Here is a 27,437-nt window from a genome sequence, read left to right as displayed (position 1 = left end):
AATTGTGTTTATTCCTCAAAAAAAAAAAAAAATTGATTTCTACCCCTATGACTTCTCAGTAAATAAAAGCTGATGAGCTGTCACGGTCCTCTGCAAAGTGCAGTGAAATATGGTGTCCCTTAGGAATTTTTAACATAAAGTGATCTTCTTTTTGAAGAAGTAAAGTCCAAACTCGTAAACAAAAACTAATTAATAAGATCATAATAGCCTAAAAAGACATTTGTCGGGCATCAAATTGCAACTTAGCCAACTGTACAACACACCAGTTTTAGTGACAGGTACTGTCCAAGCTGGAAGCCAGGAAGGTACCATTTCCCTCTCAAGTATTTCTGCTTCTGCTATGGGTACTGAATATTCATTCTTAAGCCAGATGGCCTCTGCCTGTGGTACAATTAAAATGCCTTAGAGCAGAAAAAAAGTTGATTCGCATTAATGTGCAATGGTAGGGACTGTTCTGCTCCATATGACTTTGTTATGTCACTGAAGTAGAGACATTTCCCACATAGCAGTGTTGTAAACTTCCCCAAACTTTTATGACAAGCTTGGTGAACGTGTCATTATCAGATATAGAGTATTCGGTCCTTTCAGCTCCCTCAGACTGGTATTTAGGAAGGCATTGTGGAAGGAAGACTGCGCATCAGATCTTGTCTCAGCTGTCATTTCCAAAGACATAGTGCCATGTAAGTGATTATTGACTGACAAACTGAAAATGAGTCGGACTAGTGACCCCGCCGGCCTGTAAAAGTAAAGGGAAAGGCTTCAGCAACACAGGCTAGAAATCAGCCAATATAAACTAGTTCATTTCTTTCCTCTGTCAAAATAGGCTTAACTTTAGTGTAATTTTCCTGTAACATTTTTAAAGAAATGCTTCCAGTCTGTAAATGCTGCTAGAAAACAAGATCTAGAGAACGTGGATTCATCATTCATGCCAGAGGACACAGTCATGCAGGTCTTATTGCAGCATTTCTTATTCAAACTGTCCCTTTGGCACTCTGAATGTAGAAAATTCATTTCATCCTCCCCCCCCGAGGTGTCAGAAGACAAACACATCACAACACAATAACACCAGCTGTAGAGAACAAGAATAATTAAATTCTACAGCTGAAAGCAGCAATTCATCAGCATCAACATCTTCCGTCCGAGTGGTGTGTGGTCCTCACGTAAAGCTAGTCTGGAATTTTCTCACAAAACGAAAACTCCTTGCAGAGATATGTCATTTGCAGTTAATTTTTGCAAAAGACTTTTCAGATCAAAGAAGGATTCTGGTCAAAATCAGAGAGAAGGAAACAGTGTATTTTATTCCAGTAATTCTGGTTTTTAAACAGATCCCATTTTTGTACACATTGGTACAGGGGTTTAAGCTTCAGAGCCATAGGGCTTCTTTTTTTTCCATCTAATAAATATTTGATTATTTCTACAGCCATAGAACAATTCTAGGGGGAAAGATGGAAGGACCAACCGGAGAAGGCTAATGAGCAATCCACCTTTGAGCTCCCAAATCCTGGTGATCTGGGTATTTTTGCATGTGAATCCCTGGACTTGGGTAGGCACCCAGGTCCTGCCTGTTACAGGGTCCGTGAATCTAGCTTGACTGCTTTATTTATTCTAACTACTGAATAAGAAAGCTTCAGATCACGGTGTCTTTTGTGTCTGTCCTAATTAGGATCAGACCCCCTCTAAAGTAGGCTGACTCTCGGTGCACACCTAAATAGCATTGGACCCTAGTCTCCACTGAATCTGTTGTTCCCCTGTGTCCCAAGATATTGGTTTTTTTGTGCATGTTTTCTCAGGTCTAAGTAGTCAAAATGTTTATTTTAAGAGACATGTTGAGAGTTGCTGGAGAGCGTTTTGATGGCAGAAAAGTGAAGGATTTTGTTGCATGCCTTGTTGTATGGCATGCAAAGGGGTAAGGATGCTGTACGGCACAGCACAAAACTGGTGGGATTGTGTTGGAGTGGATCAGATGGAGTCAAGGCTGTTGAAGTTCTTGTTTATAACTCTTATTTGGAGCAGCTGCTGGCATGATCTATCCCCAAACCACACCCAGGCTTCCTCTTGGATGGTGCTAGTTGGAACAGGCCGAAACACAGCCATGGAGCAAGTGAAAAATGAAGCAGTGTGCACAGTCAGAGATCCATCTCATGCCCTGTCGCACAGTTTTAGTTGTTTGATTAAAAAGAGAAAAGCATTCCTTTTTTTTCCTGACAATGTGAAATGGGAAGACTATCTTCCATCTTTCAGAAGTGTTCACAGAACAGGAAAACTGTCTTCATGTCTAATGCTGCCGGCAGGATTGACCTTTTTTAGCCTGGAAAATGGTCTAAAAAAACCACAGGTTAAACCTACACTATGCACTATGTAAAAACCTATGCTTGCCCTATGTGAAAAAGTTTTGGAGCGAAACTTTTGGACTGGTAAGCAACTGAAATGTTGTGATATCATTTTGCTGGCAAGTCAGAAGCACTGAAAACGGGTATTTGTACTGTGTAAGAAAGAGTTTAGCCTTAGCTCCTGTGTGGTAGAAGATTGTTGATTTAACTTGACAGCTCAGGCAGATTCTTTCATTCTCTCTGAAAGGAATCCAATTTGTATCCAGAAGAGTGAAAAAAATAGTCTCTGTATTGCTGTAATGGGAGAGAGTAAGTAAACAGTTAAGAAATTGTGAAAATCTATGAGCCTAACCAGTGCTAGCACATCAGCACCTATCGTTTTGTAATCTGTAACTATTTTCATATTCAGAACCCACAGAGTTAGTTAGGAAAGACATTTTCCATCAATGAATTTATTCCTTGCTAACATTTCTTAGCAGTACTTTCTGATGTATTTGGTTAATACCTTTGTATGGTATTCTGTTCCCAGTCAGACTTGTTGAAAGTGGAGGAAACACAAAAGAGGAAGATAATTTGCTGTGGACCAAACACATGCCAGTGACTTAGTACTGATTCCTGTCAGCTTAGAAGAAGATAACCCCAATGCCTCTAATGTAAAGGTCTCAAAAAAGAGGTTGAAAGGTTGGGGAATTAGAGAAAATCTTGAAATTTCAACTAGACCATTAGCCTTTCACCTTCAATCCGTAATCTTTATAGTTAAGGGTTATAGCAGCACACTACTGTAATTCTCCCTCATGCGCCTGGGCAGTTCTACCTCCATCACCACGTAGTTAAAATTCCATTTTCGGTCAGGTAATACAACGCTGTTGGAAACTTGAACCCAGTGGCAGCAGAATACAGGGCAGCCACTAATCTTTGTCATCAGCATATCTCTCAGATACCACTTTGAGAGAGGGAAAGAGCAAGGGAGAGAGGAGACCACCACAGCCCCACCGAAACGACCCATTCAGCAAGGCTAGGAACAGGGGTTACAGGCAGTTTCTCTCTTGCATATGAAAGAGCCATAACACTGAGTTAAGGACAAACACCACCAGCTTCCCTTGGAAAATCCTGCTATTGAGCTTACAGGCAAGCAGTAGGTTGGAATCAGATCACTAAAATAAGGAGATGAGGAGGAAGAGATTGTGGGAGTGCATATTCATATACATATATATATATATATATACACATACATAGACAGTTTGCCACCAGGTGTGGTGGCATTATAGATCAATTAATATTTCTCTGGGGATGACCGACCTAAATTCCTTATTGTTTTGCTACATGTGAGTAATGCATCTATAACAAAACAATGCTGATGAAATTTATATTGCAGAGCCCCACCACCTAAAGCCCCTACTCACTACAGAAAAATTAATTTTAGGAGGTTTTGGAGATTTATGGCCACTCCTTTCCCCCCTCTCTGAATGTGACAGTCCTTAATCTACCAGTAATCCAAGAAGACTGAAAAACTTTTCAATGAGGAAGGAAACTTTCCCATAAACAACATAGACACAATTTTTAATGGTTATCCTGAGCTTTCAAAGGTTGAGAGAAAATGCCGAGTTCTGCCAAGAAGGTGAAAACATTCCCTTTTCCAGTGGTCTAAGGCATCTATGCCTGGAAGCTACCGGTAACCGGTCTTCTAGTTCATAAATGTCTGTAATATGAATGCCTGCATCAGAGCTGTTCATCCAGTGATCTCCTCATGGTTACTGCTAGTACTGGATCTGTCTTATCCTAAGATAAATATCTACAGTAGGCCAGATGAGTCAAGTCCTTCTAGGGCCAGTTTATCTCTGTGAACAATGAAGGGATCCTCTGGTGACTAGCTCAGCTGTCCTGTATAAGGGTATAAAGTTAGGTATAGAGGATGAATCCCATCCCAAGGCAGAGAATATTAAATCTGTGTTATTTTAAAAACCAGCAATGCTAGTAAAGAACTGAAGGTAATATGGTTTTGCATGTGCACAGGAGAGAGTAGGAACTGGAAAGGTGTGTGGACATAGCTGGGGCATAAGTAATCTGTAATCAAGATCAAGCTGGTTTTTCAAATGGCAGCTTTAAGGTATTTGGAGTATCAGACCATTTCCTCTATAAGTAGGAAATGTGTTCGTGGGCAGCCACAGGTGAGGAAATCCCAGTTACTTCTGAAATGTATTTCTCATATATGTTTACAATCCATCGTGTGCCTCCACTATTTATCACATAGATATTGCCATGCATTTACATGGGTAGTTATGTGTACTCCCTGTACATATTTGTAATAGTGTAATGTATGTAACAAGAGAGAACCACAGAAAGCAAACACCACCCACTACTTGAGGAAGAACTGGAAACAGCAAATACATTTTTTAAAATACCAGTAGCATCCAACACCCAGTTTGTGAGTTTTGAAAAGTTTCAATTCAGAAGTCAGTTGAATAACTCTGGCTTTAGTAATGACTATAACAGTTATGATTGCCAGCCTCAAACATTCATGTTTGCATTTTAGAAAGGGTACTGAGATACTGCAAGATGTAGTTCACATAGTTCATTTTGTTCTCATTATGTTTTTAGCTAAATATATGGCATTTTGGTGCAGTGGCTCTAGCCCCCATTTTTCTAGAAGGAACTTGATCCTAGAACTGGCACAAACACAAGTCATTAATACAATCTGTCCAGAGTTAGTGGTTTCTATATGTTATTACATATTTAAACATTCTCTTTAAATTGGTTCTGTGAGTCTCTTCAGGGCCAATGACTACATTCGGTTGTTGCCATCTCGGTGCTGGAAGGGGAAGTAACCACAGGAGTTACGTCACCACAGACCAGGCGCTCTGCGGGGAATACAGAACATACGCAGAAGAGGATTTGGATGAAACCTGAGCAATGTGCAATAAAACAAGAATGAACTTGGACAGCTTATCAGGGATGGGATTTGTAGTGGTATTTGTTTGGCCCCATCACGCTGACCTACTTTTCAGTCCCTGGAAAAGGAAGGAGGTGCTGCTGCTGGTCCTAGGGTCAGGCAGTCTGGAAAAAATGAGTTGCTCCCAATGTCTCTTAATTGCTCACCAAAGTCTTGGAGCTAGCCACCACCAACTTACAAGCTTACTGTCTTATTACTAGTTTGTCCAGTTTAGCATAAATGTTACTTTTTGAATGAAGAGCAGGGGCCAGTTGGTGCCCTGTGCCTGGCCGCCCTGTGTTCCCACAGCTTTGCCGTGAGCGGCGTTGTGCAGTGCCTCTCCAGCTGCCTTCCATCCCTGCAGCAGGCAGCTGTGTGCTGAGGCTGAATGTGTCTCAGGAAGAGCGGTATTGATTGACTTATTCAATATTTTTTCCTGCCAAGCTCTTGAGATGCAAAATGCAGTCTTCCACAGCGTCTGCCACTTGTCGCATACTATCCTAAGATGATTAAAAATGGAGAGAGAGGAAAGCTGTCCCATTGTTTTTGGAGCTCGGAGTGTTGAAAATAAAATTACAAGCTATGAGTATATTTTGACAGGTGGCTCCGTTCTAAAAACGAATGTAGAAAAGGCACTATGGGGCAGCATGCTTGTTTTTTCTGTCAGGGTTGTACATTGTCCAGGTACAAAGGTTATTTTTGTGACTGCTCCAGCTGTGCATGCAGCTTGGTCATTTCTCAGAGAGGAGTTCAGTTATCAACACTCTGATATATCATGACCAGTAATGACAACTTAGGTCCCCATTTTCCTTTACATATAAAATGATGACTTCCATCATCACGAAGTTTTGGTACTTCGTCAGTGGCTTTGCACAAGTGTAGCTGATCAGAACCTGCTAAACAAGTAAATGATGCCCAAACCTAAAATCATCCGAGTCCCAGTCTTATTGTGTATGCTTGTAGCAAAGATTATCTGGTCTGACTTCACATCCTCTACGTGGAAGTCGTGTCCTTATGTAAAGCATTTTACATGTCTGATCCTGCTCCTTAGAGGTTCTCCTTGATCTGGGGCTGGCCCTTTATATTTCTTGCCTGGTTTAGGTTTGTGGCACGTGTCCTATTTTATATGCCTATTATCTGGGGAAGTGGATTAAGGCTGGCACAGATACACCGAACCCTAATCGCTTTAGAGGGCCGGCAGGTCTCCAGAGGTAGTAAGTACTTCAAATGTTTATAATACTAGATTCAGCTGATGTTGCTTGAAATCCATTCAACAAGCAGATCTGGAAGGCAGGAAGCCAAGCTTTACATAGTCTTTTTTTCTAAATATAATTGCCCTGTTAATACTATTTTATATACACTTAGTGCTCAGTTTTGGTTTTGGTGATGTGGTGGGTTTTTTCCCCTTGTGTTGGGGCAAGCCTGTTTCATATGAAACACTGTTTTCACTGCAAAATATATCCATCACCCAGTACGTTGGCTGTATAGCTTCTCCTGTGAGTTTCAACCCACTCTGCACAGCACTGGGTCAAAGGCATATGAGTCATCTATTTCCAGCCTTTTGAAAAAGTGATAAAATATAAAATGTGTTTGTGCTAAGGTACCTGGATTTGTCATCTCCAGATCACTACACAACAGTTTACTCAGAGGAGCCAAGGGGATTATAAAGCACCTCCAGTGCTCAGAAGCAGCACTCATACATGTGATGCAGAATCTGTCCCATGCTCTCCTGGTTGGAAAGAAAGCATTTGCAGTATTAGCGTCGTTAGGCTTTATAGATAGGAGCAGGTACCATCCCACTCAAGGATGGTACCAGCGCTGTCACTGTTACCATAAAGACAACACATCTTTTGTGTGTTGATTTCAGTTTGACTCTGCAGAAGCTCTAGGCAACAACAACTTTTTTTTTTTCTCTTTATTGTCAAGTTACATCATGATATCTAGCAATAGCCTTTAATCAAAATAAACAGGAGTGAGGTTGCTTTTAAGGAAACAATTTTGTCAAGACAAGAATGAATTGAAGCAAGCTGACTGGAAATGTATTTACTTTGAGAAATGAGAAAGAAATAAGAAGAAAGAAGTAAGAAACTTGTTTCTAATCATTGGAATCAGACTCTGGAAAAGGCTTCTGCAGAGTGGTAGCTGTATGAAAACTGTTGTTTTTAAGATGGAGTTTAAACAGGTTTATCGAGAAGATCAGCTGATAGGATATCTGCAATATGAGGACATCAGAGGTGTCCCGAGAGGTCCCTGCAGTTCCCTGTTCCTTTGGAATTCCTTTTGTATTTAGAATAATTTTTTTTTCCCCTCAGGTTTATCTGTTTTGCACCCATGCTGAAAAGAAAAAAAGGAGTCCAGTATAAGGGTCCAAAAGCGAGGATTTCCCCAAAAACATTCCTTTTGATTTTGAACGTGTTGAGTACCCAACAAATCCTTCTTTAGGAAAACCTTTGGTGAAGATGTGTCACTTCTTGGACTCGTTTCCATCCTTGCCTTTCTAGACAATAGTTCTTCCACTTTGCTGGTGAGCTGCGTTGAGCTGTGCTCCCAACAGTGCTGGCTCTTGTTTACAGGAGAAAAGTGAAGATGGGGCTATGGGTCAGACTGAAGAGCCCTCAATGGGAATTGGACCTTCTGTTGTCCTGGCTAAGAAATCTGTGTATGCTATTAAAAAATAAATTGGCCAAGGTAAACTGAAAATGGAGCTATAGAGATAGTTGGCCTAGCTACCCTGTTACTCTCCAATCTGGGTTACCACAGCATTCTTCCAGAAGTTGGTCCGTGCTCAAGAGACCCCTTCCAGTAGAGAGGCCAGGCAGCTGGGGGCAGCGACAGGTAGCGCCTGATACTTGTAGGAGAGACCGTGGCTTCCCCTGTGTTTCCACAGGCGGCTCAAGGCCATCGTCTTGGGCCTTCCCGACTGTCCGGTTTGCATCTGAAGTACCTTCAAGATGACTAACTTTGGAGAGGCTTGTAGCCCTGCTAGAAGTCAGCTGAGGAGCTCCAACTGAGTGTCCAGAGTAGACTAGCGGGGCTTTGCACAATGAGGATTTCCATTCCTAAAATGTCCAGAACAAAGAGTTTAGTTCAGGATTTTGCCTGAGGGGAAAAAAGGTATTCTTATGTTCCTGTTTTGTGATGGCAGGTCTGCCTCACCTGGATTGGTGTTTTCACTGCTACTCGCCATATTTTTCTTATGGAGAAATTATGCTGCACATTTTAAAATTTGAAAAAAAATGCATTTTCCGTCTTTATTTTTTTTTTATTTTCAGTTTTTGTGGACTTTTTTATTTGAACCATTATGTGGTATTTTAGAAGGGGCAAAGCTGGGTTCTCTGTCTTTCTTGGGTGGGTCTTTCAAATCAGAGCAATAGACCTGCTGCAAACTACTGATCATGGATCCATTATGATAGCTAAGATGTGTCAGTGCTCCAGATTACTGAGTTAAAGCTTTGCCCTCTGATATGAATGGATGTCTAGATTTAAAAATAAATCCTTTGGATTATACCAAAAATTTGAACTGTCACGAAATAAATGGTGTGGTGAACTGAAACATAGGTCTCTTAAGCTGCCCTCAATTTAGCTATATTTCAGTAATCTCTCATTCACCTTCCATTGCTGTCAGCAGCCTGTAGGGTTTCTTTTATATTTATGATGGAAATACCTGTCTATGAATCATGTCACTGAGATGCATGTGGTTTTGCCACTTCAAGGAATTAGCAAACAGTGCATAGTTTCTCTGGTGACAAACACTGCATTGGTGGATCATTTGTACCAATAGGTATTTCCTCATGTAAAGAGCTTTATTGCATAAAAAATTCCTTATTTTCATGTGTTGTAGGTGGAAGGTATTTTTGTTAAGTAAGTGCATATAACTTAATTTCTTGGTTTTCCATATTTTCACTGTCAACATATATTTCTGTAAAATTTTTGTTGACAGTAGATTTTTATTAACAGGGTTTTGCAAGAATTTTCTTACTATAGTTACAAAGTGCCTTTATCATAGAAAAATAGATGTATCTAAAATGCAGGAGCCTGGTGTACCTTTCATGTTTTGGAGTCCCTTTGCTAAAATATGTGGAGACAAGATAATTTTAATGTTAAAATATCACTTACCTTCAAGTATAGAATATTTTCAGGTACAAAATTATATTAATAAAAATATAATTTCCTTTTTAATTGTATACTAAACAAAAATGTAGCCTACTCTAGCTTTGCGAGTGAAACGTATATTATTAAGTAGTTTTCAATAATATTCTTTCACTCCTAATTTCAGTCACCTGCAATACCTAAGAATTTTTAGGAAAGATAGATAAATAGCTCTAACAAAAACCACTGAATATTTTGGAACCTGCAAGATCCTTTTAATTTGATCTGCTGTTTGTTATTGTCACTGTAGATTATAGATGAGAACATCTGCAATTATCCTCTGGTTAATATACTTTTGAATTGGAAGAAAGGGCAGAGCTACGGTGCAGCTGGCAAGTAGTCAGCTAAGCTCCATTACAGGCATTTAAAACACCTCTTCAGTGGGGCTTCTTAATGATAAAATACGTAGGGCTGGCTTTTCTGACAACCCATGGAACATGATAGATGATAGTAACCTTTTCTCTAAATTAAATGGGAAAACCAAGAGCCAGCAGGGCAGTGCGCTCAGGCGCACAAGCTTTGGGATAGCAGCTTCCTTTCTTGCTCCTCACCCCATAAATACCTGTTTTTATGTTTATTTTAAAATTATGTCAGTATATTCTGGGCTATATTCTCATGTACAGTTCGTTGAGCCTCCTTCACACTTTATAGTTTTGAAATAGTTATATTTCTACTTACTTAATGTAGCAGCAGTTAGTGCAGGCCAGAGGACTGTCTAGATTTTATTTTTACAAAAGCAAACTACGAGTGTGAGCAACTCTCTATTACTTGCAAATGAGGTGTATGCTGAGAAAATCTTCAGTCTCATTTTGTAATTTCTCACACTCGCCTAAATAAAAGGGAAAAAAAACCCTGAGTGAGCTTTTTTGAAATGAGTTTAGATTTTCAGAGAAGGAGTTAAAGAGCATACTTGGCTCGGGCATCTATTTCTGCTTAGGGAAACATTTTCTGTAAGAACGTGTACCTCAGTGCTATTTTCTCTTCCAATTTCTCTTTGTGGTTATGTTTTTTTTTTCTGGTGTGGTCATTTACAGCTATTTGTAAATTCTTCATAATATTAATTTAGACTAGAAGAGGAATCTGTCTGATTTCTCAAGAATGAAACCGCTTTTCTCCATTTTGTTATATTAGTGATTAAAAAATACTGCTGTTTTCTTTTGCAGAACTGTAGTAAGACACCCAAATCTCGTTATTTCTAGTTGCAGCAGGGTTTTTATTCTGTTGAAAATCTCTCCCTCCTATCAGATGCTGCTGGTGAGTGTTGTCAGGTGTTTGAGTAGCTGTGCTCTGATGGCAGGCATGAAGTTGCCTCTTCGTTTTCTAAGCAAAGACCAGATGTTTGTTCTAGGGTAAGCAGACTGTTTTGCAGTTAAAACCTCAAGTAAAGGTACATCATTTCAGGCTATAAACCAGCTATGCCTCAAGCCGCATGTGACTCAAAAAGAAAAATGTGAGAGCCAGAGGTAATCGTGTTCTTCACTGCCCTGTACATCTTGGGTATTTGTTGATGCAAGTGAAGAATGGATGGGTTATTCTCTCCCCTGTGTTAACAGAGAGGAATTCAGATTTGTATCTTGGACTAGTTCATGCTTTTCCCTTGCTCTACACAGAGGTGGTGATAAAAACAAGGCAAAGAGCTATATTTAGAGAATTAGGCCAATGGGAACTCATCAGTTCACTTTAGGAGCCAGTGATAAATGTTTCTCCCTGGGAGACTTCAGTGAGCATTGAGGCACACCACCTCCAGCTCCGGCCACCTCACGTAGTTCCAGTTACTCTGAGCAGTAAACCATTGCATGCTGAAAAAGAAACTGGGAAGACTTTAAAAATTTGAAGTCCTGCAGGGTTTTACTGGGCCCGTGAGAGGCGATGTCTCGATCATTTTGTGACTGACAACGTCTTATGCAAGAAAGAGCTTTGCACAAAGTCCCGTGGCTACAGTGCTCTGGTAAGAGTCGTGCCACTGCTGGCTATTAGACTTGTCCATCAGAAGTCTACCTTTTGCATTTTATTCTAGTGTCTTTAATATATTCACACTAATCTTTAATATATTCAACAGTATTACAGGCTGGAAAAACTACACTGGGACAAAGGAACAAAGGCAAATATTGCTGAAGAAATTTTAAATAATGTGCAGATCTCTTGTGGGCATTGATTCATGTACTTCATGGTGTCAATAATTGTTTGTGAATTGCAGCCATTTTTTTCCTCTGAAGAGAGCATTACTCCTGAAATATAGTCATTACCTATTGATTAGCTCTACAGTCATTTTCATGCATCAGTAGTTTCAATAAAAAAATAAGTAGCACTTATTTTACACCAATGTGTAAGATCCGCACATTGTTCATTAATAACCAAAAGGACTTTTTAAAGTATTTTTTTTATTGCAGAGACCACATTGACATTTTTCAAAAGCCATAAGTCTCAGGATAAATGGAAAAGTCTTAACGGCGCTTTTTTTCTGGCTTTTTTCTTTTTTTTATGGGGGAGTTGTAAATGTTCTGCTGTCTCAGGACAGGGCTGCAATAAGAAGGACATATTTGTCTCTGTTTGGTGCTAATGTAATTTCCTGTTTTTCCTACTGTATGACTCTCCTTTTAATCCCAATTTTGGGTAATGTGCTATTTTTTGATTAAATGATGAGACCTGAGATTCAGCAAGGAGAAAATAATTAAAACTATTTGTTTCACAGACTGTCAGCAGCTATTAGGGATTAGACAAATACAAATTAAGGGTTTTTTTTCCCCGAGCCATTGTTTGCAAAGTTCACAAACAATTGTAATCCTCTTATATTGAACACAGATTTAAAAGTAAAGATCAGTTATGTTTTGGTCACTAAGGAGTTTATATAATTGATAAACCCCAAACATTTAGATTATTTTTATATTCAAAGTGTGCTGCTTGGGAAACTTTTGCTTCTCAATTGTTGCTCCCTTACAGCGCTCGGGGACTAAAAACTAGCCACATCAGCTCAGCAGGCATTTGCAGAGCAAAGGGGGCTTTGCAGCTCGTCCCTCCAGCCGCAGGAGCGGCTCATGTCCTGGGAAGTGGCTGATGCTGCTGGCCTCCCTGCCCCAAGAGCAGCCCCGCTTGCGCTCCTTCCCTGCAGCCCTGCAACGTGCTCTCACACCACTGGTTTGATGCCCCTTGCGATTTTCCTGCGAGAGTAGCCTTGTTTTCTGCCCTGCTCTAAGGGCTTGGCACTGCTTGTGGATGCACCATTTCTCCTGTCTTCTCAGATTTGGCTGGGTCAATGTACTGACGACGTTTCACCTAATATTTCCCTCTTCTTCCTCTACTATCAAAAGGCTTGGGCTGGCTCCTTTCTTTGCTCCAGACATGGTTAAGAGCCATCTGCCCCAAGAGCTCATGCTTTGAAGGCTGCTCTCTACCCCTCCTTGGTTTCTGAAGGGGCTCGGTGACACGGACGGGTGATCCGAGGAGGGCGAGCATCAGTGCTGGGCTGGGAACCCTCCTGCCCTGAGCCCCCGAGGAGACCCTCCTCTCCATGGCGTGGGGGCTGCAGAAAGGGATCGGACCCAACGGGCACGCTGATGTAGGAGCCACACTCAGTGAGGTTGCAGTGAGGGTCTGGCAAGAGACATTTAGGAATTTAGGAGGAAAAGGGAATGAAGAAGAGCTGGCACTATCTGCGAGATTGTCGTGGGGCATGATGAAAGGGCAGGCGGAGAAATGGGTGAAAGTTTAGACTGCAGGCGTGCTTTGCATACCACCTAGAGAAACGGAGTCCTAATCTTGATTGGAACAATTCAATTCCGCTGTGAAGTACATATTAAATAACAATAGGCGGCTGCAGAGCTGTGCAGACTTGCAGGTGAAGAGTAGAATTTTAAGCAAGCTGCCGGGCGGCTGGGAGAGGCACCGGGGAGGGCTGGGACAGGTGGTCTGCGCTGGCGTTCAAGCCTCTGCTCAGACCTCAGCCTGTATTTTTTACGAGTTAAAAGGAGTTACTAAACCGCAGCACAGGTCTGCATTAATTCAACTGGAATTTTTCCCAGGAAGCAGAAGTTTAATCATCTGGAGCATCGCTGTTTGCAGTGTATCATCGCGAGCGGGCGAGTGGGGAGGGCTCATTGATTGGACTCTCAAGGCAAACGGACGTGTGTAGCAAAATGGCATTACCAAAGACTGTAGTTCAATACAAGCTCCCTAAACAAAGCGAATTATTTCAGCACCAGATGAGTCCGTAACATGTATTTATTGAACCACAAAACCTCACAGTATTTGTTTCCCATTCTAAACAACTGCTCTAACCTTTTAGTCAAAAAGCCCTATGAATACAAGTGCAACAGAAACTCTCCTGGGGCACTTAGTAAAAAGAAAAGGTTAATTCTCACTGTGTTATTTTGGCTATTGATAGTTCTGCAAGTGTAAGTCTCTGGGTCATAGCTACCTATGCCCTTAATCAGTCCAGTATCAAAACCATAGTCAGACGCTCTCTACAGAGACAGGAGCTGTCTGAGAATGAAATAAAAGGAATATGAAGATTTTCAGGAAGATTGTTGGGATTTTTAACATTCTTGCCCCACTTTTTTTTTTTTAATAGCAGATTAAGGATAGACTTCAGTTGTGGGAGGGATTGAATGTTTTTCTCCTTTCCAGTTTTTCATTGTCGTCCTTCAGGTAATAAGATTTGGCCATTCACTATGGATCTCATTTTTGGAACCTGAAGCAAATCTTCCTGTGACACAAGCCAGGACAGTTGGTTTAGTCATTCACACAGGACTGGGGCATACCGTGTCACCTGTACAGCAACATGACACTTCTGCCGTGACTCCTGTCATCTGGCAAAGGAAACAGGAGCAGGGGAAGGACCACATCTGTCACCAAATCCAGTCCTGGCCTTTGCTGGGGCGATCATTTTCACAAATTAATGGCTCCATCTGCTACCTTAGTGAAGGTTTACAAAACACCTTAGAAATAAGTCTGGATATTAAAATTAACAACTTCAGTGGATAGTAAATCTGGGTCTTGCTACTTACTAGTACTTAACAGTCTTCAGTATGTCCCACTTCCCTTCTTTCCTTCATCTGTTCCACTGGCAAGAACTGCCATCTTTGTTTTTCTCTCTCTGCCCCCTTGCAAATTAATAACCTTATCACCTCTCCCCAGGCTAACATCCCCCTCTGCACTATGAGTACCAACCTGCCCTTTTTTCAGGCTGTTTAGCTGATTAAATGTGATGGGTTTAAACTCACGAGTAATTGTGTTCAAGATGGAAGTTTTTTGCTTCTGTTTCAGACATTGGGAAGCATTTGTGTGGCTGAGAGTTCGCATGTTTTCTCTGTCTATAATGAGCTCTGCGGTAAAAGATATGATGCCTCAGATCTTGTCTGACATAATTTTAGAAACATGACTAATCTCGTTGAAATCAATGGGACTATTTGCCTGTCTAAAGTTGTACATGTTCTTTGGGGCTCTTCTGAATTTAAGCCATCGATAGGTTCCTTGGCGGACAGTAAAGAGCCCCAGGGTTGATTGATTTAAACAAAGGGATTTAAGTTACAGAGCTTAAACTCACTTTCTGTCTACAAAACAAAAAGCTTGATTTGAATAATCAGATTCTGTCCTCCTTTGCATTTGCATTTTTAGATATTTTGTTACAAACAGGTTCATTCTGGTGGGTTAGTAAGGATTCAGATATGTCGATTTGCAACTGAATGCAGCCTTTGCCTTTAAATTTAGTACTTCTGTCTGGTAACTGAGAGGATAAGCTATGTAGACAGCTCCATAATTGTATGGTTTCAGAATCTATCTGTGTTTTCATGACTTTAGCAATGTATTGTGATAGAAAATGAGAAATGGTAGTTTTGTTTAGAGGATGACTAATTTTTTTCTTTACTTTTTTTACAAGCTGCTTCCAGATGAAATACGAGTTTAATTAAAATGAAGAGCTGTCATTTTTAAAGGGTTTTATTACTTAAACAGAAATACCTGAACTTATTGGGCACATTTTTCTCATCAAAACCGAGGACGTATAATCTGTAATTACTGATTTGAACTAACTAATTCTGTTTACTGTATCTGTCAGAAAGATAGAATTAGAAAATCTGAGCCGCTCTCACCTATTTCTATTCTTTCAATAAAATAACTATAGAAAATTAGTCTACTCTTCTTATTTTACATCTTTGGAGTATGTCAGTAGGGACGGACCTAAATTAACCCCCTTGTTTATATCTTTTTGGTTTATCGTTCAAGATTAAATGCAGAAATTGCCAACAACTGGAATTATAGGAAACATAAATTTGCAGAATAAGATTCCTTCCCTCTCCACCACTTTTATTTGTCTTCCAGTTTGGGCATTTTCCTCTCAGCTTGGGGAATACTGCATAACTATAATTTGAACACAGTAACTATATAGAAAACAGAAACGCAGACCAGTTGGGGCATGGGAGTGCTAAATGGTATTTGGTGATCTGCTTGAAGCTTCTTCCTTCCAGCCAGTGCAGCCTTTGCAGGACTGTCACGTTTCAGTCCTGCAGAGAGTCTCGGAACCAGGAAAAGGGAAAAGGAGATGAAGGCTGAGACCCAGGGTGAGGATAAGCGCTGCAAGGTGATGTCTCTCGTTCCATGCAGGAGCTTTGTGTGGAGCAGACCCATCAGCAGGACATGTTGCAGCCCAGCTAGCATGCTGCTGCAACATGAACATGAGAAATTTGGGGGAAAGTGTATTTTTGCTTTCATCTCCCCCATCTTCCCAGGCGTATTTTCATCTTGCGTGCTATTAATGCAGAGCTGTAGCACCCTGTAGTCATTTTGGGTTAGTTTGTGCACTTTACTATTACTGGTCCTGGAGGAGAAGTGTCCTCTGCTGACCTTACCTGGTGATCCGGGAAGGGATTTGCACCTTCTCACCAGAGCTGCCTGGTTTCAGCAAGTGCCTCCAGCGGGCAGGTGAGAAACGTGGGCTGGCAGCCAGCCTCTCCCAGCCCCACCGCCCCGCTGAGCCCACGGGTGGAAATAGCCCCACTGCTGTTTGGGGTGCAACATGGGGGTTGTAGCAATTTAAAACAGAGGAGGCTGTGAAATAGCTGCTGGCCTATGTAATTTTGGTTTATTTCATTTTGTCTATGTTCTGTACAGCCTTTGTGCTTTTTGATCTCATCGTAGTTCGTAAAGGTTTTCTATATTGTGGTTATCTTTTAAATATTTAGGTGTTCCATGCCTGTCCTGAGTGTTATAAGCTTTAAGAAAATTAACAGTCCTCAAAAGAAAGTTGTGAGGTTGGAGATTAAGTGTCAGTTTCCATTTTCTGAGAAGGGAAAACAAGATATATAGGCAAGTGACTTGTCAAGTGTTGAAGAGTAAGTGAAGGAGTAGAGATGATGGTAGGGTGCTACAAGTCGGAAGTGGCCATATATCTTAGGCCTGAAGTCTTGCGTTTTCAGCAAAAGCTGGCAAAGACGTTTTACTTTGTGTGAGCAGGCAGTTAATAAATTGTTCAGAGGTATATGCGCTCAGGAGCATCCTCTTCAGCACTTAGAGCCTTGCTGTGTCTCCTGCTCTCTGGGGCTGGTAAAAATGCAGCTATCATTTCAAATGTAAACACTTCTGTGTGCTTTTCTGTGTTGTTTCATTTTGATTGCCGAAATCTGGCATCATTTGAAAGAATTCAGGAAACTAAAGGTGACCCACATAGTGATAGAAGATAATGCATTAGAGAATGAAACATCTAAAGCTTTCATTGTTGGTTGTTGTTTTAAGTCCTCTTTGATTTTGATCCATTCACATTTTGAATCATATTTAAATTTTGTTTTCAACTAAAAAATTGGGCATATATTATTAAATGATGCAGATGTTCCAGATGTTCCAGCCACTACCTATCAAAGAGGTTGCTTCTCTAAGAGCTTTGTTGGAGGGACGAGTAGTCATATGCTCTTATTCATATTTCTCAGATAGTAATAGTTCAGAACTTAGTAGAATTAAAGCCTTGCAAAGTTATTAAAAATAACAGGATGATTCCTTAGCATATATCTAGCATGAATACTAAGCTGTAATTAAGTATTCTTACTTAATGATAGATCAGTCTACATTTCAGAATGAAGAAGATTATATTGAATTGCTCACATGATACTGTAATTATGGCCATAGAGCTGGTGGTAAACAAATAAATTGCGTATTTTCCTTTACAAACACAGAAAAGGAGTAACAGCCTAGTGTGTAAGGCATCAAGATTAGGATTTAGGAGGCTCATTCTCTCCTCATCTCTTCTGCCTTGCGCATTTGCTTCAGTAATTCACTTGCCTGTCTGTGAGTAGAGGTGTCGCAGAAAATCCCACACTACGTGAAGATACCCAGGACAATTCTGAGTGATTTAAGTCAGGCATCCTCAGCAATAGGTAGCTGTGGGACATCACCTGGTTTCCAGAGGGCTGGTTAACCGGAGTGCCACGCTCCCAGAAGAGACTCCAGTGTTTTGTGAGTACGTGTGCTCTCTCAGCTCTCTCCTCCTGTTATTGCCTGCCTTATTTCCTAGAGACTGGATGTTCTTCCAGCAAGTGACTGTCTCTGGCTGGATGTTTATGCAATGTCTGGGGCAGCAGGCTCCTATCTGTCAAATTTTGCATACTGTTACTGAGCTGAGTGAGGTAACAAGTGTAATGTAATTTGAGTGGCTGCAGCGATATCTCGGTTCTGGCTTTGAAGACATCGCTGTCTGCTGCAAAGCAAGCTTAGGGATCAGCCTTCAGGCAAAGTAATCTTCCTCAATGCACTTGACAAAATGAACAAAGGACTTGGTTATGATTAATGACTTTGACCCAAAGTTTCAAGTCCCTGCTCAAATTCAGTCATGTAAATTTGGGTTCTCACTTCTATTATGAAAATTGCTTAAAACTAAACTTCGTTCTTCTAGTCCTCCATTTCAACAGCTTAGAAAATGCAAAGCAGGGATCAACAAACACTCCTGCTCAAATCACTGAGGTTATATTGCACTTCTAAGTGAGAGAGATTCAGATTGAAATTAAGACACATACATTTATTTTCGCAGTATCTGCCAGTGCATTCCCTGTTGAAGCTCCTATTTGAAGTCAATGGAGAGCTCTTGAGTGTGGCCCAGAAAGCTGGCCAGCAAACAGGGGCTTCATTCAGCTGCCTGATAACGTAGGCATCTGATGCTGTTTGAGATAACTCACGATGTCCTGCTTAGTCTGAAGCAGCTGCTTTGGAAGAGGAGGCTTCAGAGCCATGGCCACTGTCTTCCTCAGTGAACCTTTGCTCATGTTTAGAGTTTGACAGAAGAGCCATCCCAGGGCTTCAGAGTAGAGCTGCTTGGTGATTTTCCATCAAAACAGATTTCTCACAAGGCATTGCTCTGGCACAAAGCAGAGTGAAACCTTCCATCGCTGACTCCATCAAAAGTTTCAGGGGAAATCAGACATTCAAGGCTGCGTTCCTGCCTGCTCCTTGGGCTCCCTGAGCAACAGCCTGACTCTGGCAGTCTTTTGGGGACAGTTCCTTCCTTCCGTGGGCTGGTTGGTCTATAGGCTTCCCAGCCACCGGGGGCTGATGTGAAGATGAGGTAGGGTTTCCCAGGCTGTCTGTGTACCTGGATTTTTTTGAAAGATCTTTCCAGAAAATTTGGGTTCAATAGAAAGGGAAGGAGAGATTTAGGATTTGATACTCTCTGTGTCTGTTTGCCAGCTATCTCTGCTTCTGTCTTTACAGTGTCTTGTGCTAGCATGCTCAGGGAAAAGCTTCTTTTTCCCAGAATAGGCATGAATTATTCATATTATAAAAGCTCCTTTCCTTCAACATTTTGTTATTTTTTTTAGTTTGAAAATTGCCTTGTGTTCTTAATTCATCAATGTTTCGTCTTTTATTATATATTCACATCTTTGATTCAGAAATTATTTCTCTGTAGCCACAACATTGTCAGGAGAAGGGCTTCACATTTTAACTCAGCCATTTCTGTTGGTAGCTGCTGTCTCTTTTAAAGATGAAATCTAAAGAATTTTATTATGGAGTGAATTTATTAAAGAATTCTCTTTGCCGTGAGTTGGGGATTGAAGAGAAATTAATTTGATGGTGCTGACTGGGTCTCTAGGGAGAACTGTATATTCAATAAAACATCTCTATCTCTTTCTGGTCTATAATCAAGGCAGAAATTGGATAGAAAGAGAATAATAGTGAGCTACATAGGAAAGAATAGGAGGAGAGAGAGAACGCAGATGGAAACCAGGGCTTTTGAGTGAAGGCAGAGATGTGTGAAAAGCTGTGCTGCCAGACCTCTCTGGCAGCTTTGGCTTCCTAGGGATCTGACAGTTGGTCCTGGCCACCAGTCTCACCAGGACTTGCAGTCAGCTGTTACAGCCTTATTGATCAAAGGTTGCTGAACACGTCCTTACACCTGCGTCATGGTTTCCTTTCTAGCCTTTGTTTTCATACTCAGTGTTTCAGCTGATTACTTTTTGGCTGAAATTTTCAAAGCAACGACCACATTAGGAGGTCTAGACACTGCAGAAGTTACACAACAGGCATCGAGCGCACATAGCCCATGTCTTCACCAGGAGGCTGTGGCACTAAAGCAGCTCTTGTTACTTCACCTCAGAGTCTTGCACCCTTAAGTAACCTGGTTTTGAAATTATTTGGTAGTTCACAGATCATAGTAATCAGTGCTCCCTGGAACACAGGTAATTTGCCTCTCACAAGTTTGTTTGCTTTAATATTCATGGGATTGTAATCCCAGCTACTCCATTTCTGACAGTTTTCAAACTGTTCTGTGTTGTGGTGGCTTCGTGTTTGTCTTTGTTCTTGAGAGTCAAGCAGTGCGTTAAGGGTGACTGGGTGTCACCCCTCCATTAGCTGCCAGCGAGTAGATGAAAGACTTTGCTGTACCAAGTAACAGTAATTTAATGTTCTCATTCTTGTTGCTAAGCCCCGCTGTGCTTATGCGTAGTACTGTTCAGGGATCCCAGAAGACTGTTGTCTTTCCTGAAGAAAGACAGAAAAGGCAGAAAACTCTGTATATACAGAGTTTTTCAGTCCAGAAAGCAAGTCAGTAATGTTTGCAAAACATTACCAGAATAATGAATGTAGAGAAAAGTAAAGGAATGCTGGCAAAAGTGCCTGAGTACCCAGGCCCAGAAGATGGCCTGTTCAGTGAAAAGTGCATGACATAATGGATGTGAGTACATGAGGTAGGACCACCATTACAAAACCAGTGTCGATGATAACTGTTCCTACAGCAGTCTACTTCTTAACATTGCTGCTGAGGAGCATTCCACCAATATTTAATGTATTATGCATCACAAATTGTGTGGATAAAGGTGTTTTAACATGCTCTTCCTCAGCGTTAAGCCATTTGCCAGCATACCAGGCAGTCCTGGGTGCACATCTGCCTGTTTGGCCCCTCATTCGTGTCCCTCAAAACGCAACTGCAATGTCAGTCATTGAGTTTGCCAGCTGCTTTGTACTCTCCCATCCTCTGTTGCCCAACCTCCTCTCCTACCATCTCTCAAGATGGCAGCATCCTGAAGTCATAAAGTACAAACCAAGTAGGTTTGTACAAACCAGGTAGGTTTTGTACAAAACAATCAACTGACTGTCTAGGGTGAGGGGAAGCTATTCCAGAGTAAGTACTCCTCTGATACCAAGGGTTGTATCACTACTGCTTTTTCAATCACATGGTCAACGCTGTCAACCAATATAATTTGAAGTATATGCATGTCATCCATTCAGACTGTTCGTCATAGTGTTTAAGACTCATAGCAAGGTTCTCACTGTTTGCTGGTAGATACTGAAAATGGTACTGGGAAAATGAATGGATTGCAGAAGAGGAATTATAGGAGCTTATTAGTTTTGTTTCCTGTCCAATTTTCCGTGGTTTCCAATAGACATACCATACTGTCTGCCCAGGACTCTGAGCTATGCATTCAGGTGGAGGTGGAACTGGATGAATACATGGATTAACAAAGAAAGCACCACAAAACCATCATGTATAACTGATGCAGACAAATAATTTCCAAAGAGTTAAGCTGTTGCGCCTGTTGTAGACAAATGGAAAGGATGTGACATTTCATGGCAACATGGCTGTAGGGACTGACTGTCGTCAGCTAACACATTTTGTGAGCATTAGTGCCTAGTATTGACAAGGTTATATGGCACTTAAAAATGCATTAATCAAAATGCATTAACTGGCAAGTCTTAAAAAAACAAAACTAAACCACAAACCCTCTTAGTATATGTCCCAGTTGTAATAGAACAGAATAGTCCATTTCATGCTGAGGGAATATTGTTCTATGTTGATTACTTACTATTGATGAATATTTAAAAAAAGAAATAGCAAAGCTTCTGTAAAAAACCCACCTTTTTCTTTGGGACTAGATAGTGCAAAAATAATGTAATTTTGTGTATATAGACTGCACTTTTCTTAAATAAGCTGGTCACATGCTGTCTTTTCTCTCCTTCTTCCACAGCCTAGCCATGTAATGAGCAAAACAAAGATACGTAATTTCAATCAGACCTTTATTTACTTTTGAAGGGATACTGCAAAAGAAATTACAAAAGAAAGTAAAGACGTAATTAATACCGTGATGAGCGAAAGGAATTGCAGATGCAGAATTTCATTAGGAAAAAGTCAAGCAGAAATCAGTTTTACTTAGATATGACAAAGGTATTAATTACAGTTGCTTGGATACTAATAATATAATAATTTCTAAACAAAAATCCAATTTAAAAAAAGTTCAGCACAAATAAGTTGGTAACTGAAGAGTGAAGAAGCATTGTGCTATTTATAGGAATCCCTCTTGTCTTGGGACAAGTCCAGCCAGTTCATGAACAAGATGTTACCGATCCTATATTTACGTATATTATTCTGTCACTGTTTGGTTTTTTGTTTGTTTGTTTTTTTTTAAATTCTGGCAATGTGTAGATTATCCTCACTTGTGATTTGACTGATACTTATTATCACTGCCTGTCTACCTGCAACTTTTGGTATAATACTTGAGAGTCCCAAAGACAGGAACTTGTTCCTGTTTGTATAGAGCATCATGACAAACATCCTGGGATTTATAGGTCAAGATATTCAGCCACTGGCTGGTGATTCCTCTGGCCTGTTATCAGGTGCTCTCCTTCCTAGAAGGCCGTTGGCATCAAAGGATGGCTCAGATGTGTTGCTTTGACAGTAGTCTCCTGCTTGTGGTTGTTCTTTTCCATGGGCTTTATGGTTCCTCCTCATCTTTTGATGGGCTGTCATGTGGTAAAAGAAGAGCTATGGGGCTCCCAGGAAAGTTGGCAACCAGGAGTGAGGCTGCCACTGCTGGAACAATTCATCCTGCTTCCTGTCCAGATACTCATGAATTGCTCCAGGGCTTGCAACCTGCTGCCAGCTTCTTCCTTCCCAAGAGGTCCTCAGGTGCTGGTACACAGGCAGGACATGTGGTGCGAGTTGCAGTTGATCCGTGGGTGTGTAGTAGATCTAACACTTTGGGAAAGAGTCTTGACTGTGTGTGGGCAGGTGGCTGTACAGTGCTTTCATGTAGGTGTGGGCATGATCCAGAGGTGGAATCACAGCAAGTGCTTTTCCTTCAGCCTCTCAAAACAGGTAGGTCATCTACCCAGCTGGAAGGCCAGGCCACTCCCGCTGTAGGGTTTCCTTTTTGCTTTCATAAAAACAGAAAACATGCCAAAACAATGAAGAGATCCTCAAGTAAGGGAACATTAAAGCTTTCAGCATTAATTTAGCACTCAGAAGATGGGATAAGACAATTAATTAATCATACATACGCAACTCAGCTCCCTGTTGCACTGGAGAAATTGTTTTCCTTTAACTTAAATTATTATACACTAATTGCTTAATGTATTATAGTATTTTTTTTTCTTATGTGTTTAGATAATTGCTTTTAGCAACAACTAAATAGGAACTTTGCATAGAACTTTCTACTCAGCATATTAGATATGGTGGACAGGATGAAAAGCAAATTAAATCTTGTGAAAAGTTACACAAGCTGACCTTAATGGACGGTGACAATGTCACTGTGCTTTTAGACTGGTCACAGTGTGGCCATGTAAGCACATTTATTTTCTGAGCCTGCTTAATATTTTCTTTGTATTGAAGAATAAGAAACAATTTGCTATATAAAATGGTTTGGTAAAGGTCTACTAGGGCTGCATGAATAAAACCCAACAACTGCCTTTCAACTCGTACATAGCCTTTACTTAAAATATTTTATATTACTTTGACTAGAATAGAATAAGCTATGTCAGTTGGAAGGGACTTACAATGATCATCTAGTCCAACTGCTTGACCACTTCAGGGCTGACCAAAAGTTAAAGCATGCTGCTAAGGGCATTGTCCAAATGCCTCTTGAACACTGACAGGCTTGGGGCATTGACCGCCTCTCTAGGAAGCCTGTTCCAGGGTTTGACCACCCTCTTGGTATAGATCCCCTCTGGTGGGGAACTTACCTGACATATCATCAATAAATAAAAATCTTGATAAAACCTGCATATCCTGGGAGACCCTTCCCACTGAATCAGCTAAGGCACGTGGTATTTCTGATGCTGTAGGAAGATCCATACAGACCAGTCTCTGAGGCTGTAGAGAGCCCTGCTCATAAGAACATAATCACACAAATTCTGCCCACAGGCAGTTTTTTTAAAGCATTTTAGTTTTGAGCTGTTGTCATTAAGATTTTGGAGTCATCAACGTTGACATTTATACTTGTTTGTGCTGGAGACCTGTTGAACTCAGGAACATAATGTTCAGTGAACCATTACATGGTTTATCTGTGTCACTAAATTTTTAAGTAAAGCACAGCAGTACATTAAAAAACTTTTGGTTTCTCTCTGTCATCCAGAATAAGTTGTATAAAATATGAATGCTCATACTCATCATTGTTCTGCTACTTTACAGTATTAAGATATTTTATATTGCATCATAGCTGATCATGATAGTAGCCACTATGTGAGCACATGGACTCCAACTTTTTGGATTCATCCTGATCCTGAGGAGAATTATGCATGCACATAGCTTTATGTTGTTTACATAATCTACTGGATGTGAATAGCACTGTTTTCCATAAGATAAAAAACAGTGAAGAAGTAGTAGTAGAGTACTAAACTAAGGTAAATAAGCACTTTGTAAGTGTTTCTATATAGAATCTCACAGTACGGTCATCTTCGTAAAAAATAAAAAATATTCAAGCAGTTAGCTGGACCTGACTTTTTTTAACATACTGACTGATATTTAGCTGAGAGAACAGCCTGTTGGATGGCTGAGTTACCCTCTTATTTCATTTGGTGGTATTTGGAACAGGACACGCTGTCTTTGTGTGGTAACTGACAGTAAAAGCTGGCTGTTTTGTGGCCACTGAAGGAAAGCGTGGTGGTATTACTGCTCTTTGCAGCCTGTTGACATCAATAGTTTTTCCTTCAGCTTAAACACCTTTATCAAGGGCTTGGCATGGAGTGGAGCATTTTTATTGGAACCAGTGGAGCTCTGTGCATGAAAGGACCTCAGTAGGGCGTGTTCTTCTTCAGCAGTTCACTTTTGGGGGAACATGCCTGTGGTCACGCGGGGAATGTGTTTCCCTGGCAGATAGTGAGGGTGCTCTGCCTGAGCAGTCGCGGTTTGGGTAACCTTGTCTTATTGTGTGATTGTGTGACATGGCTCTAACTTATTTGTAAATGAGACCAAATGCCAGATGCATCTGATAAATTAATTCTTTCTAATAAGTTGTGTTGTATTTATTGCACAGTGTCGTGGTTTAACCCCAGCCAGCAACTAAGCACCACGCAGCCGCTCACTCACTCCCCCCCCCATCCAGTGGGATGGGGGAGAAAATCAGGAAAAGAAGTAAAACTCCTGGGTTGAGATAAGAACAGTTTAATAGAACAAAAAAGAAGAAACTAATAATGATAATGATAACACTAATAAAATGACAGCAGTAGTAATAAAAGGATTGAAATGTACAAATGATGCGCAGGGCAATTGCTCACCACCCGCCGACCGACACCCAGCCAGTCCCCGAGCGGCGATTCCCTGCCTCCCCCTTCCCAGTTCCTAAACTAGATGGGACGTCCCATGGTATGGAATACACTGTTGGCCAGTTTGGGTCAGGTGCCCTGGCTGGGCATGAGAAGCTGAAAAATCCTTGACTATAGTCTAAACACTACTGAGCAACAACTGAAAACATCAGTGTTATCAGCATTCTTCACATACTGAACTCAAAACATAGCACTGTACCAGCTACTAGGAAGACAGTTAACTCTATCCCAGCTGAAACCAGGACACACAGTGAGAAAACAGAGGAGTTGTTTCTTTTTAGAATATCAGAACTTTGTCGCAAGAAGCTTCAAATTACTTAGTTTATATTTTTTTTAATAGGGCACTGATTAACCTATTCAATACTGTCTCATTCATCAAGTGAGTTCTTCAGGAAAAGACATCCTGTCAGGTGCAGCAGACAAACCTATGAGCAGCATTGCTACTGTTAATGACTCAGAGAATGACTGCAAGGATTGTGAAACCATACATTATTATCTAGCAGGCATTGATCATAATTATATCACTGATAAAGACAAAACATATCAAATATTGTGTTTTAAATATGCCCTTCAATGAATGAAAAAAAATGCCATTGAAATAATTTCAGTGATAGCTGCATGATCCTTCTGAATGCAAAATGGAAATGTTTTGCATATCTTCGGGATGAAAGGAGTTACCACTCTAAGTTATTCACTTATTAATTTTCATTTAATGCTCATAGTATATCAGACATTATAGATCTTTCACCATTTTGCTTTATGACACTGCAGAACCCTGAAACTATGCTCTGTGTAAAATGTAATTCCCTGGTTTACCTGCCTGCTTGGATTGGACTGCAGAATCTTAATTTGCTGTCATGGTTTCCATGATCCTTTGCTTGTGTCATATTGTTCATACAGTGAACACATTGTGCATGCAGCATAGCCTTCATCTTCTTAAGGCAGAGTACAGACCCTTTCATCCTTGCAAAATGAATAATTAAGCTAGGATTTTAATATTTGTGTTTGCTTTGGGGTTTATTAGCTCTAACTGTGAAAACTAAATCAATTATTTTGTATGCTCCATCTGACTGGCTGTTGAAAAAATGGACCAGGGTTTTCCATATACCTGTTCTGTGGTTTTAAGCTATGTCAAAATAGCACTGTTGTAGAAATGGACTGTACTCTTCCAATTGAATAGCTGGCGTTTTTATCATTAAGGCTTGAGGTGTGCACAAGGACCACAAGTGTGGTGCAAAACTAAGGAGGCTGATTGTCACTGGTAAGGTCCTATGGTGTAATGTAATTCTTCTATTGTACATGCCTTGCCTGAATTTGGTTTTTTTTTGTTTCTGCAGACTCCAGAGGAAGGAGCCTCTACAACCATCTATGCAGCAGTATCGCCCGAGATGGAAGGAGCTGGCGGCTGCTACCTTTACAATGAGGAAAGGACAAAATCGGCTGACGTAGCATATGATGAGGAGCTGCAGAGAAGGCTCTGGACAGAAAGCTGCAAGATGGTTGGAATTTCTGATGAATCCAGCAGAGTTCTCTAGAAGAAGCCAATTCCAGCTGGGTAAATGAAATGCATTGACAGGCATCTTAGGTGAATTCTTGCAGCATCAGTCATCATCCTGGAAATCACTGTTCAGTCTAAAGGCAAACATGAACAGCTCTGTTCTTCACTTGAACCCCTAGTCTGCTAGGGTGTGGGGGGAATATTCCCACAGAAAGATGTAGTGGTTGGTTTTAAATCTAACCATCAGTTTTGTAAATCATGATGTTTCAGTCTGTGATTAAAATACAATCTTTAACCTTGTGCAGAGTTGAGTTTTCATTTTTTGTTCAACAAAAAAAAGACTTTACCTGGTGAGCATGTTGTGTCTGTGGCATGTTGAACTTAAGCCACCTTTGTACATATAAGTTACTCTTTTCTAATCAGTTTTAAAAGTTGCAGCTTTTTTTTCCTTAACCTTCATTAATCTTTAAGACACTTTATAATGAATGTCAGCTGGTTCTAATGCAGACATTTGGCAGTCATG

The 27,437-nt window shown here is 40.7% G+C and overlaps 1 protein-coding gene across 2 annotated transcripts in view; it reads left to right on the top strand.

Annotated features, from left to right (window-relative positions):
* The window catches only part of DHRSX (dehydrogenase/reductase X-linked), a 170,059-nt gene extending 142,845 nt beyond the window's left edge, over positions 1-27,214 (top strand). For both annotated transcript variants that reach the window (XM_075057674.1, XM_075057673.1), the window contains one exon: positions 26,754-27,214. In XM_075057674.1, the coding sequence (XP_074913775.1) occupies positions 26,754-26,951 (198 nt within the window). In that variant the 3' untranslated portion in view covers positions 26,952-27,214. The remainder of the gene's footprint in view (positions 1-26,753) is intronic.
* The last annotated feature ends 223 nt before the right edge of the window (positions 27,215-27,437 follow it).

Source organism: Buteo buteo, chromosome 25 (genome assembly GCF_964188355.1).
Source record: "Buteo buteo chromosome 25, bButBut1.hap1.1, whole genome shotgun sequence".
Classification (NCBI taxonomy): Eukaryota; Metazoa; Chordata; class Aves; order Accipitriformes; family Accipitridae; genus Buteo; species Buteo buteo.
The sequence above is the reverse complement of the archived record's forward strand: the minus strand, read 5'-3'. Positions and strand labels throughout refer to the sequence as shown.